The sequence below is a fragment of the Ranitomeya imitator genome, chromosome 2, assembly GCF_032444005.1.
Source record: "Ranitomeya imitator isolate aRanImi1 chromosome 2, aRanImi1.pri, whole genome shotgun sequence".
Classification (NCBI taxonomy): domain Eukaryota; kingdom Metazoa; phylum Chordata; class Amphibia; order Anura; family Dendrobatidae; genus Ranitomeya; species Ranitomeya imitator.
Window position 1 is genome coordinate 366,486,651 of NC_091283.1, and position 15,211 is coordinate 366,501,861.

The window sequence follows — 15,211 nt, forward strand, 5'->3', positions numbered from 1 at the left end:
TTACTGTGAAGTATTCAATGCACATGGAATATTGTTTTTTTATTTATTTTTCAGATAACAGATGTCTGTTAGTATCTACATACATTTTAATTCTAATGTACTATGTAAATTGCTTTCTCTTTTACTTATTTTCCCTTACTTTCTCTGCCTCTGTTGTGTTTTCTCACTCAGTTTGATAAAATATATTATTCCTACCTGTGCGAGTTTTCTTGGTGTTCAACAAAATATAATTTTTAAAGTGAATCTGAGGGCAGCATATTGTAGGGGAAGAGAGTAGTGATGAGCAGGTTTTCTCGAGCAAGCTCGGGTGGTCTCCGAGTATTTATAACTGCTCGGAGATTTAGTTTTCATCGCTGCAGCTGAATGATTTACAGTTACTAGCCAAGCTGAATACATGTGGGGATTCCCTTTAAACCAGGCAACCCCCACATCTACTTAGGCTGGCTAGTAGATGTAAATCATTCAGCTGCCGAGATGAAATCTAAATTTCCGAACACTAACAAATACTCAGAGACCAGCCGAGCGTTCTCGGGAAAACCCGAGCAACGAGTATACTCGCTCATCACTAGTAGAGACCCTGATTCCAGCTATGTATCACTTACTGGGCTGCTTGCTGTACATTCAATAAAATCATTATTTTTACAAACAGGAGATTAACACTAGAGGATTAAGTGTCTCATGCCATATAGTCCTCTTGCTTTGTGTAACCATATTATTGCTTTGTGTAACCACTGATTATTAGCTTTCTATCAATGTAAGTGTACCCAGAAAGCTGCCAATCAGTGATGTTGGTGGGGTTATACAGAGCTCAGCATTCAGAACACTACTAGATCTGAAGATCTAGTAGAGAAAACAATGATTTTATCAAAACTGCAGCGTAGCAGACCAGAAAAGGACATATTGCAGGAATCCGGGTCTGTCTCTAAATCATGTCTCCCGAGATCTCATTCTGTGCATGCGCCGCCTCCGGTGGCCATTTCATGGAGACCAACTCATTACATCAATGTAAGTACGGGGTCTCCGGCCTTTCACAAAATGTCGGCACCACCGAGCATCTACAAAAGTGCGCGCTTCAGCCTGTGATGGATGTCTGGGGCTCCGGGATTTCCACAAATGGCGACGAAGCCCCCGAACCACCGATCATCTGCAAAACTGCCACGCATAAGCCTAGGATGGATGTGTGGGGGCTTTCACAAAATGTTGGAGCCCCAGCACCAACAAACCTGCTGCACCAGCCTGGGATGAGCCAGACCGCCGAACACTTCCTGTGAACCAGCTCCACCAGCACTCCCTATCAAACCCTACCCCCAAGGTAAGCTGAATAATTCGGACTGTAAGACGGACCCTAATTTTTTTTCCCTATTTTTCTTCTGAAAATTTGGGGTGCGTCTTATAGTCACCTTCTATGTATAATGGCTTTTCACTGTTTGACATTCAAGAAGATACAATTTGTGGGTAAAACATTTCCCACATTCTTAACATTAAGAAAGCTTCTCCCCTTTGTGAATTTTCTGGTGTCTAAGAACACTTGATTTATGTACAAAACATTTCCCACATTCTGGACATGCATATGGTTTCTCCCCTGTGTGAATTCTGTGATGTGCAACAAGATCTGAGTTATCTGTGCAACATTTCCCACATACTGCACATGAAAAGGCTTTCTCCCCTGTGTGAGTTCTCTGGTGTGCCACAAGACTTGATTTATGTGCCCAACATTTTCCACATTGTACACATGAAAAAGGCTTCTCCCCTGTGTGAATTCTCTGGTGACTAACCAAATGTGATTTTTGGTTAAAATGTTTCCCACATTCTAAGCATGAATATGGCTTCTCCCCTGTGTGAGTTCTCTGGTGGATAACAAGATTTGACCTATCTGCATAACATTTCCCACATTCTGAACATAAATGTGGCTTCTCCCCTGTGTGAAATTTCTGGTGTTTAACAAGATTTCTTTCATCTACAAAACATTTCCCACAGTCAAAACATGAATATGGCTTCTCCCCTGTGTGAACTCTGTCATGCTTAATAAGCTCTGATTTCTGGCTAAAATATTTCCCAAAATCTGAACAACAAAATTCTCTCTCCTCTGTGTGAAGTTTTTGATGTGTAATAATAGCAGTTTTGAAGGGAAAACTTTGGTCATATTGTGATCTTGCAAATGGGTTCTTTGCTGTAAGACCAGTTTGATTTTTAATGTCTCTTTTTTTACTTTTATTTTTCGGAATAGTCTGTAATGAATCTGAAGTTTGGACCTGTTTAAAAGAATCAGAGAATAAATCTTTGCTGTGAAAGGATGATGATATATCTGGAGTAGTGGGATTCACTTCAGTTATATCTTGTGTCGTATTAAGGTCATCTGATTGAAAAATTGCAGTTGTCACATGTCCCTGTGAAATCCTGGTAAAGTCATCTGCCAAGAATAGAAATTATTGTTTATGAATAAATTATCCTTAAAAATTATATTGGTATACCAATTCTAAAATATACATAGAAATTGCAAATTATGTAGAAAAATTACAATATTCAATAAGACAAAAACAAGAACTAACAATAGACCTCAGAGCATCAATCAGTAGAGCATGATGTTCAACCCTCCTTGTTCATTCTGGCCAACAAATATTGGAATAATAAGCCACTAAAAACTTATGTAGGCGAAGATGATACCAGTAAAAAGTTTATAATCGGCCTAAAAAAAAAAACAAGACCGTACTTACATCTGTCATTTGTTCGTAGAAAAAAGAAATAAAAAAAGAAATAACATTATAATTGTATTATCTTCCTTGCATTTATGGGTCTTTTATTTATATTGGAGTATACATATAAAGGAAAGGTTGAAGATGTTAAAAAGAATTAACATTTGGCTCTAGTCATAAAAGTAATGCCACTATATGGATTATATTTTTCTTCACGTGATTTTCTATATTTTCAGCACATTCCACGTACGCTGTCATTGGCGTTGCCGTTTAGAGATCTGGGAAGGTAAGGGTCAGCATCTTCTAATTTCAGGTAGTAGGGTGCATTCCCCGGGCTGTTAGCTCTGGCTGGAACAGATCTCATTCCAACAGAAGGTCTTCCAGTGCCCAAAGTAATGGGAAATGTTTATGATGGAGGAACATGTAGTGGGTTAGTGGCTGAATGGTGACCACTTGAGTGTAACATGACTGGACTGCACCACCAATAAAGCATCCATAGTCAGTCACTGAGAAGAATCTGTGAATTCTCTGCATTTAGTGGTTACTACTCACCCGGGTAGTCATATGTAGGAGTCTCCTCTTTACACCACTCATCACCAATCACATATGTCTCTGTAGTATTATGATGGATCAGATCTTCACCCTGAAACAAATAATATAAAAGTCACAGACAGATGGAGAAGTCACATCTATGATCTGCTCTAATTTATCCTAAACCAGCTTCCACAATCCCTCTCACCTGCCCCTCTAGTCAGCCCTATAAATTTAGTAGCATTCTAAAGAATGCACATGTGTGCAGTGCATGCATGTGGTATCCCCTCAGCAAAGTATCCCCGCAACTACGTATCCAGAAGCAGCAGTTAATTCAATAGCAGTTAGTCAGGACCGGAAACAGGTGATCCACACCTTTTCACCATTTTTTTTACCATGTGCTTTATTTCTATCTTCCTGTGTGCCCTTGCCATCCACATTCACAACACCATCCCTTCTCCACCACGAGTCATACACATCAGCCCCTCTCTACTTCCCTCTCCCTCCAAACACAGCGTAAAACAGCCCTGGCTCACATCACAAATGACATTTCTCCAGCATTGCTCTAGGAGTGCTGAACGCCTATGGCGGAAAACTCACACACCAGAAAACTTCATTCATTACTTTGTTAAGGACCTGTAACTCTGCCCTTCACCTCGCCAAACAGACCTACAGTATTTCACCATCCTGAACTCCTTACTATAACAACCCAAAAAAACTTTTTGACACCTTTCATTCCCTCCCCAGTCCAAAAACACAGGCCACTATCACAGACATCTGTGCTAATGACCTGGCCTCCCACTTTATAGAAATAATAGATAATATTAGTCAGGAAATCAGCTCCCATCCAAGTGCTATGATTCCCATCCTCCCCTGCATCTCCCTTGGCTCACTCTCCACGTTTGATCTCATCACAGAAGAAGTCTCCAGGCTCCTCTCTTCTCGTGCGACTACATACACTATCGACCCCATTCCCTCACATCTCCTCCAATCTCTCTCTCCAGTCATCACTACTCACCTAACTATAATCTTTAATCTCTCACTCTCCTCTGGCATTTGCCCTCCTCCTTCAAACACTCTATAGTTCCTCCATTATTTAAAAAAATCTCTCTCTTGATCCATCCTGTACAAATAACTAACGACCAGTCTCCAATCTCCCCTTCATCTCTAAACTCTTGGAGCGCCTGGTCTACTCTCGCCTTACCCGTTACCTTTCCATTCACTCTCTCCTAGATCCATGAAAGTCCGGCTTCCGCCCCCTACATTAGACAGAAACTGCACTCATCAAAGTGACCAATGACCTTCTGACAGCAAAATGTAACGGTGACCACTCTCTGCTCATTCTTATCGTCCTCTCTGCAGCTTTCAATAATGTTGACCACCATCTCATACTCTCTGTGCTCCAATCAATAGGCATAAAGGACACTGTTCTCTCCTGGTTCTCTTCCTATCTTTCTGACCGCGCCAGTGTATAATTCGCTCTCTACACAGCCCCAATTGGACAGACCATCAGCATATTTGGCTTTCAGTACCATCTTTATGCTGATGACACACAACTATACACATCATCCCTTGACTTTACCCCAGGTGTACTACAGAACATCAGTGACTGTCTGTCCGCAGTCTCCAACATCATGTCCGCTTTCTAGCTGAAACTCAACCTTTTCAAAACTGAACTTCTTCTGCTCTCGCTGTCTACTAACCTCCCTAAATCTGACATCTCCCTCTCCGTGGATGGCACCATAATAACGCCTAGCCAGCAGGCGCGCTGTCTGGGTGTTATGTTTGACACCAATCTTTCCTTCACCCCCATATACAATCTCTTGCCCACTCTTGTCGCTTACACCTAAAGAACATCTCAAGAGTCCGCCCCCTTCTCACCATGGAAACAACAAAAATCCTCACTGTTGTCCTGGTTCACTCCTGCCTTGACTACTGTAATGCTGTATTAATTGGCCTCCCCTTCACTCAACTTCCCCCTCTCCAGTCCATCATTAATGCAGCACCCAATGTTGTCTATCTGGCTAAACGGTACTCGGACGTGTCCGCTCTTTGCCAGTCATGGGACTGGCTGCCCATTCATTATAAGATCCAATTTAAACACCTTATTCTCACCCACAAAGCTCTCCACAGTGCGGCACCCCCCTACATCTCCTCCCTCATTTCTGTTTATCGGTCTACCCACTCGTTATGCTCTGCAAGCGACGTTCAACTAACCTATGCATTAATCCATACTTACCACTCCCGGCTCCAAGACTTCTCCCGAGTTGCGTCAATCCTCTGAAATGGTCTACCCCAAGAAATTAGCACTATTCACATCTTACACAGCTTTAGGCTCTCCCTGAAAACACATCTATTCAGAGCGGCCTATCATGCTTCCTAATCGAAGTGTATATGTGCGAGTGTGTGCGAGTCCCATTCACTATCTATCTCAGAATAATCCTTCATCAAACTCCAGCGCACCCAATAGCACCAAAAATATTGTCTGGTGACAACCTCATGCAGCCTTTATCTGTCCGCCACTCGTTCAAGATGGCTGGACCATCACTGTAAATACGCATGTGTACGTCGTGTCTCCTCCCCACCTTATTGTAGATTGTAAGCTCTCATGAGGAGGGTCGTCTTATTTTGCTTTAATTATTGTATTATTTTTAAAGTTGTTACTTATATCTTGGGTATGAACTATTAAACTGTAAAGTGCTGCGGAATATGTTGGCGTTCTATAAATAAAGTATTATTATTATTATAATGTCTCCACTGGTCTCATTAAACAAGTATAAAGCGAATAATACTGGTGGATAAAACAACGCTGAGCACAAGGCCTTCACAGCCGTCTACACATCATAAGGGATATCTCATGACACCTTCTCTCCATCTACCTGCTCATCCTGAGGAACATCAGGATTTTCTTGCTTACAGTCCTGTGGAAGAAGAGAACGGGGACATCTCTCTGGTGTTGTCCTCTCACTGGATAGAACTGGAGGAAAAACATACAAGAACCATATTAATTCTTTACATACAGATAATTATAGGCTGCGTGTATTTAGTCCTGTATATTACCTAGTGATGTAAGGGGCTGAGGAATCTCCATCATGACATCCTTGTACAGATCTTTGTGTCCTTCTAAATACTCCCACTCCTCCATGGAAAAATGAACGGTGACATCCTGACACCTTATAGGAACCTGACATATACAATGATACTGTCATCCACCCAATCCCTTCATAGCGTTACTGTATAATGTCGTAGCATTCCCAGCAGTGTCACCTCTCCAGTCAGCAGCTCAATCATCTTGTAGGTGAGTTCTAGGATTTTTTGATCATTGATGTCCTCATATATCAGGGGGTGAGGTAGAGGCTTCATGATTGGGCTCTGGGATCTTCCCCATCCCTCAGACACAGGGGCCTGAGAGTGCTCTGTAGAGGTCTTGTTCACTACTGTGTAATCCTGGTTATGGAAAGACAGAGTAATAAATCTCATTATAGACATATCCAGAGTCTACAAGTCTCTAGTTATGTCCATATTTTATTCTCATAGATAAGAATGATGTAATGTGAAGTCATCAGAATCCCTCACCTCTCCAGTAAGCTGGAAGAGGATCTCCAGGGTGAGGTGTAATATCTTTTTAGCCATCTTGTCCCTGTCGCTATCCATCTTTGATGGGTCAGTCAGGAAAATGCTCTTATATAGAAAATCTCCATTAGGCAGATCCGATGTTGTAGGAACCTAAATTGAGAAAAGATGAGCTGTTGTTACGTCATAAAGATCCCATATAATAATAGAATTACTGGAGAAAATAAAGGAAAGATATGATGAAATGTAATGTGATGATGTTGTATTTGAGGATTGTATAGACTAGAACATGTGTGGACAGGTGACAAGTCCTGCTAGAGAATGAAATTTCCATCTCCAAAAAGCTTGTCGGCAGAGGGAAGCATGAAATGCTCTAAAATTTCCTGGTAGATGGCTGCGCTGACTTTGGTCTTGATAAAACACAGTGGACCTACACTAGCAGATGACATGGCTCCCCAAACCATCACCAATTGTCGAAACTCCACCCTAGACCTCAAGCAGCTTGGATTGTGTGCCTCTCCACTCTTCCTTTTCTTAACAATCCTTTCAAGCCTGTGGTTATCCCGGTTCCTTGTGCACCTTTTTCTACCACATTTGTTCCTTCCACTCAACTTTCCATTAATATTCTTGGATACAGCCAGCTTCTTTAGCAATGACCATTCGTGGCTTACCCTCTTTGTGGAGTGTGTCAATGACTGCCTTCTGGACAACTGCCAAGTCAGCAGTCTTCCTCATGATTGTGGAGCCTACTGAAACAGACTAAAGGGACCAATTTAAACGCTTAGGAAGCCTTTGCAGGTGTTTTTTTTTAATTATTCTAATTTACTGAAATAATGACTTTTGGGTTTTCATTGGCTGTAAGCTATAATCATCAACATTAACAGAAATAAACATTTGAAATAGATCACTGTTTGTAATTACTCTATATAATATATGAGATTCACTTTTTGTAATTAGGAACTGAAATAAATTAACTTTTTGGTGATATTCTAATTTTGTGAGAAGCACCTATATTTGCCTCTTGAAAAGACATCATCATTGCTTTGTTGCTCCTCATCCTCGGCAGCAGGGCTGCATCTCTGTGCATAAATTAAATTATTCACTTCTTCTGTGATTGGTTGGGACTCAAACTCAAGTCTCCATGTTTGCAGGCAGCAGCTCTTGCTATGAGCCTCAGTCAATGAATTTGGTAATCTTGAGACGTATTGCAGGTGGTGAACTTAGAAGCAGATTACATGTGCATTTTATACAGACATGTATTTCTTTGTACTTGCATACTGAGGTGATGAAAAAGTCAGATTTTTTTGTTCCTATAAAACTACTAAAAATAATAAAGAACAATTACAAAAACATTTTTTGTGAGTCCTCCTGGTAATCAAACTCAAAACCTTCAACATTACAGGTAGGAGTTAAAGCTTCAGAGCCACAGGCTCTCGTGATGTCACTGGGATAATTTTGTGTTCCTGATCTATATTGAAGGCTCTGAGTCCACAGGCAGACTATACTGATATACTGCTATGTATAATGTAAATCTATGTCCCTGGATTATAGAGGAAGAATAAAATTGTTTTTTTATCCCATAAAATTACCAAAAAAAATGTTATTTTTTTAAATAATAAATATCACAAATCAGCAAATAACTTGGACATATTTGATGTCTCTGTTATCGTAACAACCGGCACAAGTGATGTAAAAAATAATGATGTGATTGACATTATTTCTCTATTAACCCCATAAAAAAGTACTAAAAATGTAACGCTGAGGCTGTGTTCACATATAGTGTAAATGCTGCGTTTTTCCTACTGCTTTTTTCAGCAGGTGTCCACACCACACAACGCAATATCAATCTTCTCTGATTATTGCGTGTTTCTTTTATGCATTTTCCTCCTTATTTGATGTGATTTTGGTGCAGATATGAAGCATAGTTTTTAAAAAAATTTAATACTACAGAAAAGCTTAGATTCTGCGCTTAAAAATGCAATGGCTTTTTTTATGTGTTTTTTTTTTTTTGCAGAAAAAACCTATAGAGAAAAAATGCACCAAAACCGCAGAGTACAACCCCGAGAGCGAAGATTTCATGGAATCACATCCACTTAGCATGGACATTTAGACCATGTTCACATGTAGCGTAAATGCTACGTATTTTCTGTTGCTTTTTTTTTTTTGCATAGAAATTCTGCTGTGTTGACCTGTCCAAGCAAAGAGGGTGTGATTTCATGAAAACTGCGATCCCTGTGATGTAAAGAAGCGACTGAAATGTGCTGTTTTGTGCTTGTTTTTCTCTGGAGGCTTTTATTTAGAGCCTAAAAAAAACACGTGTAAAAAACTGCAGTTACGTTTTTAAGTGCAGAATCCAAGCTTTTCAGTACTATAAAAAGCACATAAAAACGCGACCACATCTGTACCAAAAAAGCATCAAACAAGGAGGAAAAGGCATATAAATGCTGCAATAATAAAGAGAAGATTGTTATTACGTAGTTTGGTGCGGACAGCTGAAGAAAACAAAAAAACACTGTATTATTTTAAGGACTATAATGGGGGGTGTCTTATAGTCTGGATATACCTGCTCTGGCTATGGTGCGGATGTGGAGGAACGGCAGCAGAGGAGCAGTGGGTCAAAGGAGGCATAAGACGACAGTTACGGTTTACTCCTGTGCCCGCTACTAAAGAGAAATGAATATTCACTGCATTCCACGCCCACGGATGTGGAGGGCAGTGAATATTCATTGCTCTTTAATAGCAAGCACAGTGTTAGCCTCAGCAGCCGATTTACTGCAGCTGCTGGGCTTTCATGTGTGCCCGCTACTTAAGGGAATGAATATTCACTGCTCTCCACTCCCATAGGGGTGGAATGCAGTGAATATTCATTTCCTTTAGTAGCAACACACGTGTAAGCCCGGCAGCTGCAGGAAGTAACACACTGCCCGCTATTAAAGAGCAATTAATATTCACTGCTCTTCATGTACATAGTTCTGTTGTGGAGAGCAGTGCATATTCCAGGAACTGTCCTTGGCTTGTAAGCAGCGCATGACACCCCTGCCAGGTGCTGGCATCGGAACAAGATGCTGCGAGTTAGCACAGGGAAGGTAAGTATTTTCTTTTAAAAATGTTTTTTCTGATGGGTGCCTTGCATACCAAGATGAGGATGGAGGCCAATCATACCAGGATAAGGATGGGGCCATGCATACCATGAAGGAGATGGGGGCCCTGCATATCAAGATAGGGATGAGGGGAACCATGCCTTCCAGTATAGGGATGAGGGAGGCATGCCTCAGGGATGAGGGGTACCATGACCTTCAGGCTATGGATGCGGAGTTCATGCTTAACAGGATGGGGAAGGGGCCGTGCATACCAGGATGGTGATGAGGCTGGCCATGCATACCTGCATAGGGATGAGGGGCCATGCATACCAGAAGAGGGATGAAGGGGCCATTCATACAAAGATAGGGATGAGAAGGCCATGCATACCAGGATAGGGATGAAGGGGACCATGACTTCCAAGATAGGAATGAGGGGGCCATGCCTAGGGATGACAGGGCCATGCCTACCAGGCTAGGGATGAGGAGACCATGCATACGAGGATGGGGATGAGGGAGCCACACATACCAGGATCGGGATAAGGGTGCCACGCATACCAGGATGGGAATGAGGAGGCCATGCATACCAGGATAGGGATGAGGGCGGCATGCATACGAGGATTGGGAAGAGGGGGCCATGCATACCAGGATGGGGATGAGGGGCCATGCATACCAGGATGGGGATGATGGGAACGTATATACCAGGATAGGGGATATTAAAGGGAACCTGTCACCCCGTTTTTTGAGATTGAGCTATAAATACTGTTAAATAGGGCCTGCGCTGTGTGTTCCTATAGTGTATGTAGTGTACCCCGATTCCCCATGTATGCTGATAAATAGCTTACCAAAGTCGCCGTTTTCGCCTGTCAATCAGGCTGGTCAGGTCGGGAGGGCGTGGTGACATCGCTGGTTCTTCCTCAGCTTTACGTTGGTGGCGTAGTGGCGTAGTGGTGAAGACACAGCGCGCGATCTGCGCTGTCATCCCTTTCGTCGGTGGGGGCGGCCATCTTCCTGGGGCCGCGCGTGCGCAGATCGAGTGCTCTGCTGCACGGGGCTTCAGGAAAATGGCCGCGGGATGCCGCGCGTGCGCATTAGAGATCGCGGCGGCCATTTTCCCAAAGCCGAGTTTGCATCTCGGCTTTGGGAAAATGGCCGCCGCGATCTCTAATGCACACGCGCGGCATCCCGCGGCCATTTTCCTGAAGCCCCGTGCAGCAGAGCACTCGATCTGCGCACGCGCGGCCCCAGGAAGATGGCCGCCCCCACCGACGAAAGGGATGACAGCGCAGATCGCGCGCTGTGTCTTCACCACTACGCCACTACGCCACCAACGTAAAGCTGAGGAAGAACCAGCGATGTCACCACGCCCTCCCGACCTGACCAGCCTGATTGACAGGCGAAAACGGCGACTTTGGTAAGTTATTTCTCAGCATACATGGGGAATCGGGGTACACTACATACACTATAGGAACACACAGCGCAGGCCCTATTTAACAGTATTTATAGCTCAATCTCAAAAAACGGGGTGACAGGTTCCCTTTAAGTACAGAACTGACCACATTTTTTGCTTCACCTTTTTTTTCTAACTTCCTCCTCTAAAACCTAGGTGCGTCTTATTGTCCGAAAAATACGGTATACTACTTGTGAACACAACGTTATAGACACTAAAAAGGCCAGATGTCATACAGTGAAGCTATACAAAGATGAGAAAGTTCTGGCTGCTACAACTGTGAATGAGAGAACCAAAAATAAATCCTTCCGTATGAATTAGTGGCGTAACTAGTGTCTTATGGGCCGCGGTGCAAGATTTGGTATGCCCCCCCATCCTGGTGTATGTACAGTTCCATCCAACTACTGCCTAATAACCTGTCTTACAACAACATGGAAACTCCTGTAAGGCATCATAGCCACTAAGCTACAGAACCATATGAACCAGTACATGAATCCAGCTCAGAAAGGCATTGGTACCAACACCAAAGGCTCTACGCAAAAGCTCCTAGTAGACAGAGCAGTCGCTCAAGACTCAAGATCCAGACAGACCAATCTCAGCACAGCCTAGATTGACTACAGGAAAGCCTATGACTCAATGCCACACATATAGATCTGTGAATGCTTGGCTCTCTATAATGTCAACAGAAATTAAGAACCTTCCTCAGAAACTCAATGGGGACTTCCAACATTGGAAGTCAACTCAAGACAACTAGTAAAAGTGACCATCAAATGCGGCAAATACCAAGGTGATGCACTATCCCCATTGCTGTTCTGCATCGGTTTGAATCCCCTCAGTCAGGTAATTACAGAGTCTGGCTATAGATAGAAGTTCAAGAGTGAAAGCTCCAACAGTCACCTCCTCTACATGGATGGCATCAAGCTGTATGCCAAAAACGAATGATCCACCTGATCTGGAGAAGTGCAGCTGGTTGGTAATAAATAGAGGCAAGGTAGTTCTGGGGGAAAATGTGTGTAAATGGGTTAGTAACTGGCTTAGTGATAGAAAGCAGAGGGTGGTTATAAATGGTATAGTCTCTAACTGGGTCGCTGTGACCAGTGGGGTACCGCAGGGGTCAGTATTGGGACCTGTTCTCTTCAACATATTCATTAATGATCTGGTAGAAGGTTTACACAGTAAAATATCGATATTTGCAGATGATACAAAACTATGTAAAGCAGTTAATACAAGAGAAGATAGTATTCTGCTACAGATGGATCTGGATAAGTTGGAAACTTGGGCTGAAAGGTGGCAGATGAGGTTTAACAATGATAAATGTAAGGTTATACACATGGGAAGAGGGAATCAATATCACCATTACACACTGAACGGGAAACCACTGGGTAAATCTGACAGGGAGAAGGACTTGGGGATCCTAGTTAATGATAAACTTACCTGGAGCAGCCAGTGCCAGGCAGCAGCTGCCAAGGCAAACAGGATCATGGGGTGCATTAAAAGAGGTCTGGATACACATGATGAGAGCATTATACTGCCTCTGTACAAATCCCTAGTTAGACCGCACATGGAGTACTGTGTCCAGTTTTGGGCACCGGTGCTCAGGAAGGATATAATGGAACTAGAGAGAGTACAAAGGAGGGCAACAAAATTAATAAAGGGGATGGGAGAACTACAACACCCAGATAGATTAGCGAAATTAGGATTATTTAGTCTAGATAAAAGACGACTGAGGGGCGATCTAATAACCATGTATAAGTATATAAGGGGACAATACAAATATCTCGCTGAGGATCTGTTTATACCAAGGAAGGTGACGGGCACAAGGGGGCATTCTTTGCGTCTGGAGGAGAGAAGGTTTTTCCACCAACATAGAAGAGGATTCTTTACTGTTAGGGCAGTGAGAATCTGGAATTGCTTGCCTGAGGAGGTGGTGATGGCGAACTCAGTCGAGGGGTTCAAGAGAGGCCTGGATGTCTTCCTGGAGCAGAACAATATTGTATCATACAATTATTAGGTTCTGTAGAAGGACGTAGATCTGGGTATTTATTATGATGGAATATAGGCTGAACTGGATGGACAAATGTCTTTTTTCGGCCTTACTAACTATGTTACTATGTTACTATGTTACTATGTAGTTAAGGCTGATGGAGTGGAATTACCAGCAGGATAATTTCAAATGTACAGACATGCTACAAGTACCTCGGCATCCCACAGGGATACGGTAACCATGATGAGGAGGCAAGGAAAGCAGCAACATCCAAATACCATCAAAGGGAAAGACAGGTCCTGAAGAGCCAGCTCAATGGGAAGAATAAAATCCATGCCATCAATACATATGTCCTGCCAGTTATCAGATACCCTGCTGGAATAGTGCGCTGGCCAAAAGAAGATGTGAAAACATGAAAGTTCCTCAAAATGCATGGATGTCTCCACCCTAAGTCTAACACCCAAAGACTGTATACCAACAAAAAGGAGGGTGGTTGAGGCTTGATAAGTGTTAAAGCCACCATCACGGATGAAACAAGGAGTATCGCTATATCAGAAAAATGGCACCAAAAGAAAAAATGCTAACAGAAAGCCTAAGGCAGCAACAACAGATCTGGAAGGAAGAACAGGAACATGAAGCAGCATCGCAAGATAAGCCGCTGCATGGGATGTACCATTGACAGATAATGGAGGTGGCTGACATGGAGAAATCCTATCAATGGCTGGAGAAAGCTGGACTCTGAGACAGCACAGAGACACTAATCATAGCGGCACAAGAGCAAACACTAAGTACCAGCTCCCTAGAAGCAATAATCTACCACATAAGACAAGACCCAAGGTGCAGACCCTGTTGAGGGCAAAGCAAAGTACGCCTGCGCCGGAGCCGTGGCTGAAGATCAGAAGAGGATGTCTTGGAATGAAGATGGGAGGCGCCGGAGCGGACCAGAGACACCCATCCGACCTGACCAGCAGCGGGACCGCCCCTGGGTGAGTATAATATAACATCTTTTTCTCCTCTTTCAGGTAACATCGGGGGTTTATCTACAGCATTACAGAATGCTGTAGATAAGCCCCTGATGCCGGTGGGCTTACCTCACCAGCGATTTTCGGGGTGACCAGTTCCCTTTAAAAATAGGTTCTAAGTGGATAAAAACCACAAATATCAGTTTTAGCAAAACAAGAAAAAAATATTCTCCATTCTTTATGAAGACAGGGAGAGAAGACATCTTCTATATATCCGAGGCAAAGGAAAGTATTCTCTATTTTCTATGAGACAGTAAAAGAGGGGGGCGTCTGTTCCCCAGTGACACATCCCAATATATCAACTAAGACAGCCAGGGCCTAATAATGGATCATACCATGAGAGCAATGTGTGTTTCCATGTTACTGTCACGTATAGTCTGAGGAAAAGGAACAAAACAGATATGATCCTAAAAGTGGACATGGAATCATCTAAAGTCTTGGCAGTGCAGGGGTTACTGCCCCCTGCCCCCGCCCAGTAATGGGGAATCTCCAGCACCTACCTCCACCTGCAGAGCCGCACACCACATATATGGCTGCTCTGTGCGCACAGGACCTGTGATGAGGTCACAGGAGGGGAGGAGTCAGGGGTCACATGATCAGGGGCCTCAGTGTATGCAGGACTCTGCTGTGCTGGTTGTCATGGTGCTGGATGAGAAGTTTATGTGTTGGGTCAGGAGGGGTTTACAGTGTGGATGTAGCAGAGCCGTGTGTGTACGAAGTGTACGGAGCAGAGCTGTGTGTGTACGAGGTGTACGGAGTGGAGCAGCATGTGTACGACGTGTTCGGAGCAGAGCCGTGTGTGTACGAGGTGTACGGAGCAGAGCCGTGTGTGTACGAGGTGTATGGAGCGGAGCCACGTGTGTGTGCGAGGTGTACAGAGC

At 43.3% G+C, this 15,211-nt stretch overlaps 1 protein-coding gene across 1 annotated transcript; it reads right to left on the reverse strand.

Annotated features, from left to right (window-relative positions):
* Positions 1-472: 472 nt before the first annotated feature.
* LOC138663886 (zinc finger protein 1 homolog) lies at positions 473-14,865 on the reverse strand. Its single transcript, XM_069750255.1, has 7 exons — positions 14,831-14,865; positions 6,801-6,950; positions 6,492-6,671; positions 6,285-6,408; positions 6,104-6,201; positions 3,246-3,336; positions 473-2,410 (listed from the first exon to the last, which is right to left on the reverse strand). Exons 1-7 carry the CDS (start codon positions 14,855-14,857, stop codon positions 1,482-1,484), a joined length of 1,599 nt encoding a protein of 532 aa, XP_069606356.1. The 5' UTR covers positions 14,858-14,865; the 3' UTR covers positions 473-1,481.
* Between the last annotated feature and the right edge of the window lie 346 nt (positions 14,866-15,211).

Bases quoted from the DNA above. Each gene is read 5' to 3' on its own strand.
- LOC138663886 (XM_069750255.1), bottom strand. From the start codon at position 14,857: ATGTGGTGTGCGGCTCTGCAGGTGGAG. The intron at 6,409-6,491 runs GTGACACTGCTG...TGTATATGTCAG, and splicing joins TTGAGCTGCTGACTGGAGAG to GTTCCTATAAGGTGTCAGGA. The intron at 3,337-6,103 runs GTAGATGGAGAG...TATTTGTTTCAG, and splicing joins ATGTTCCTCAGGATGAGCAG to GGTGAAGATCTGATCCATCA.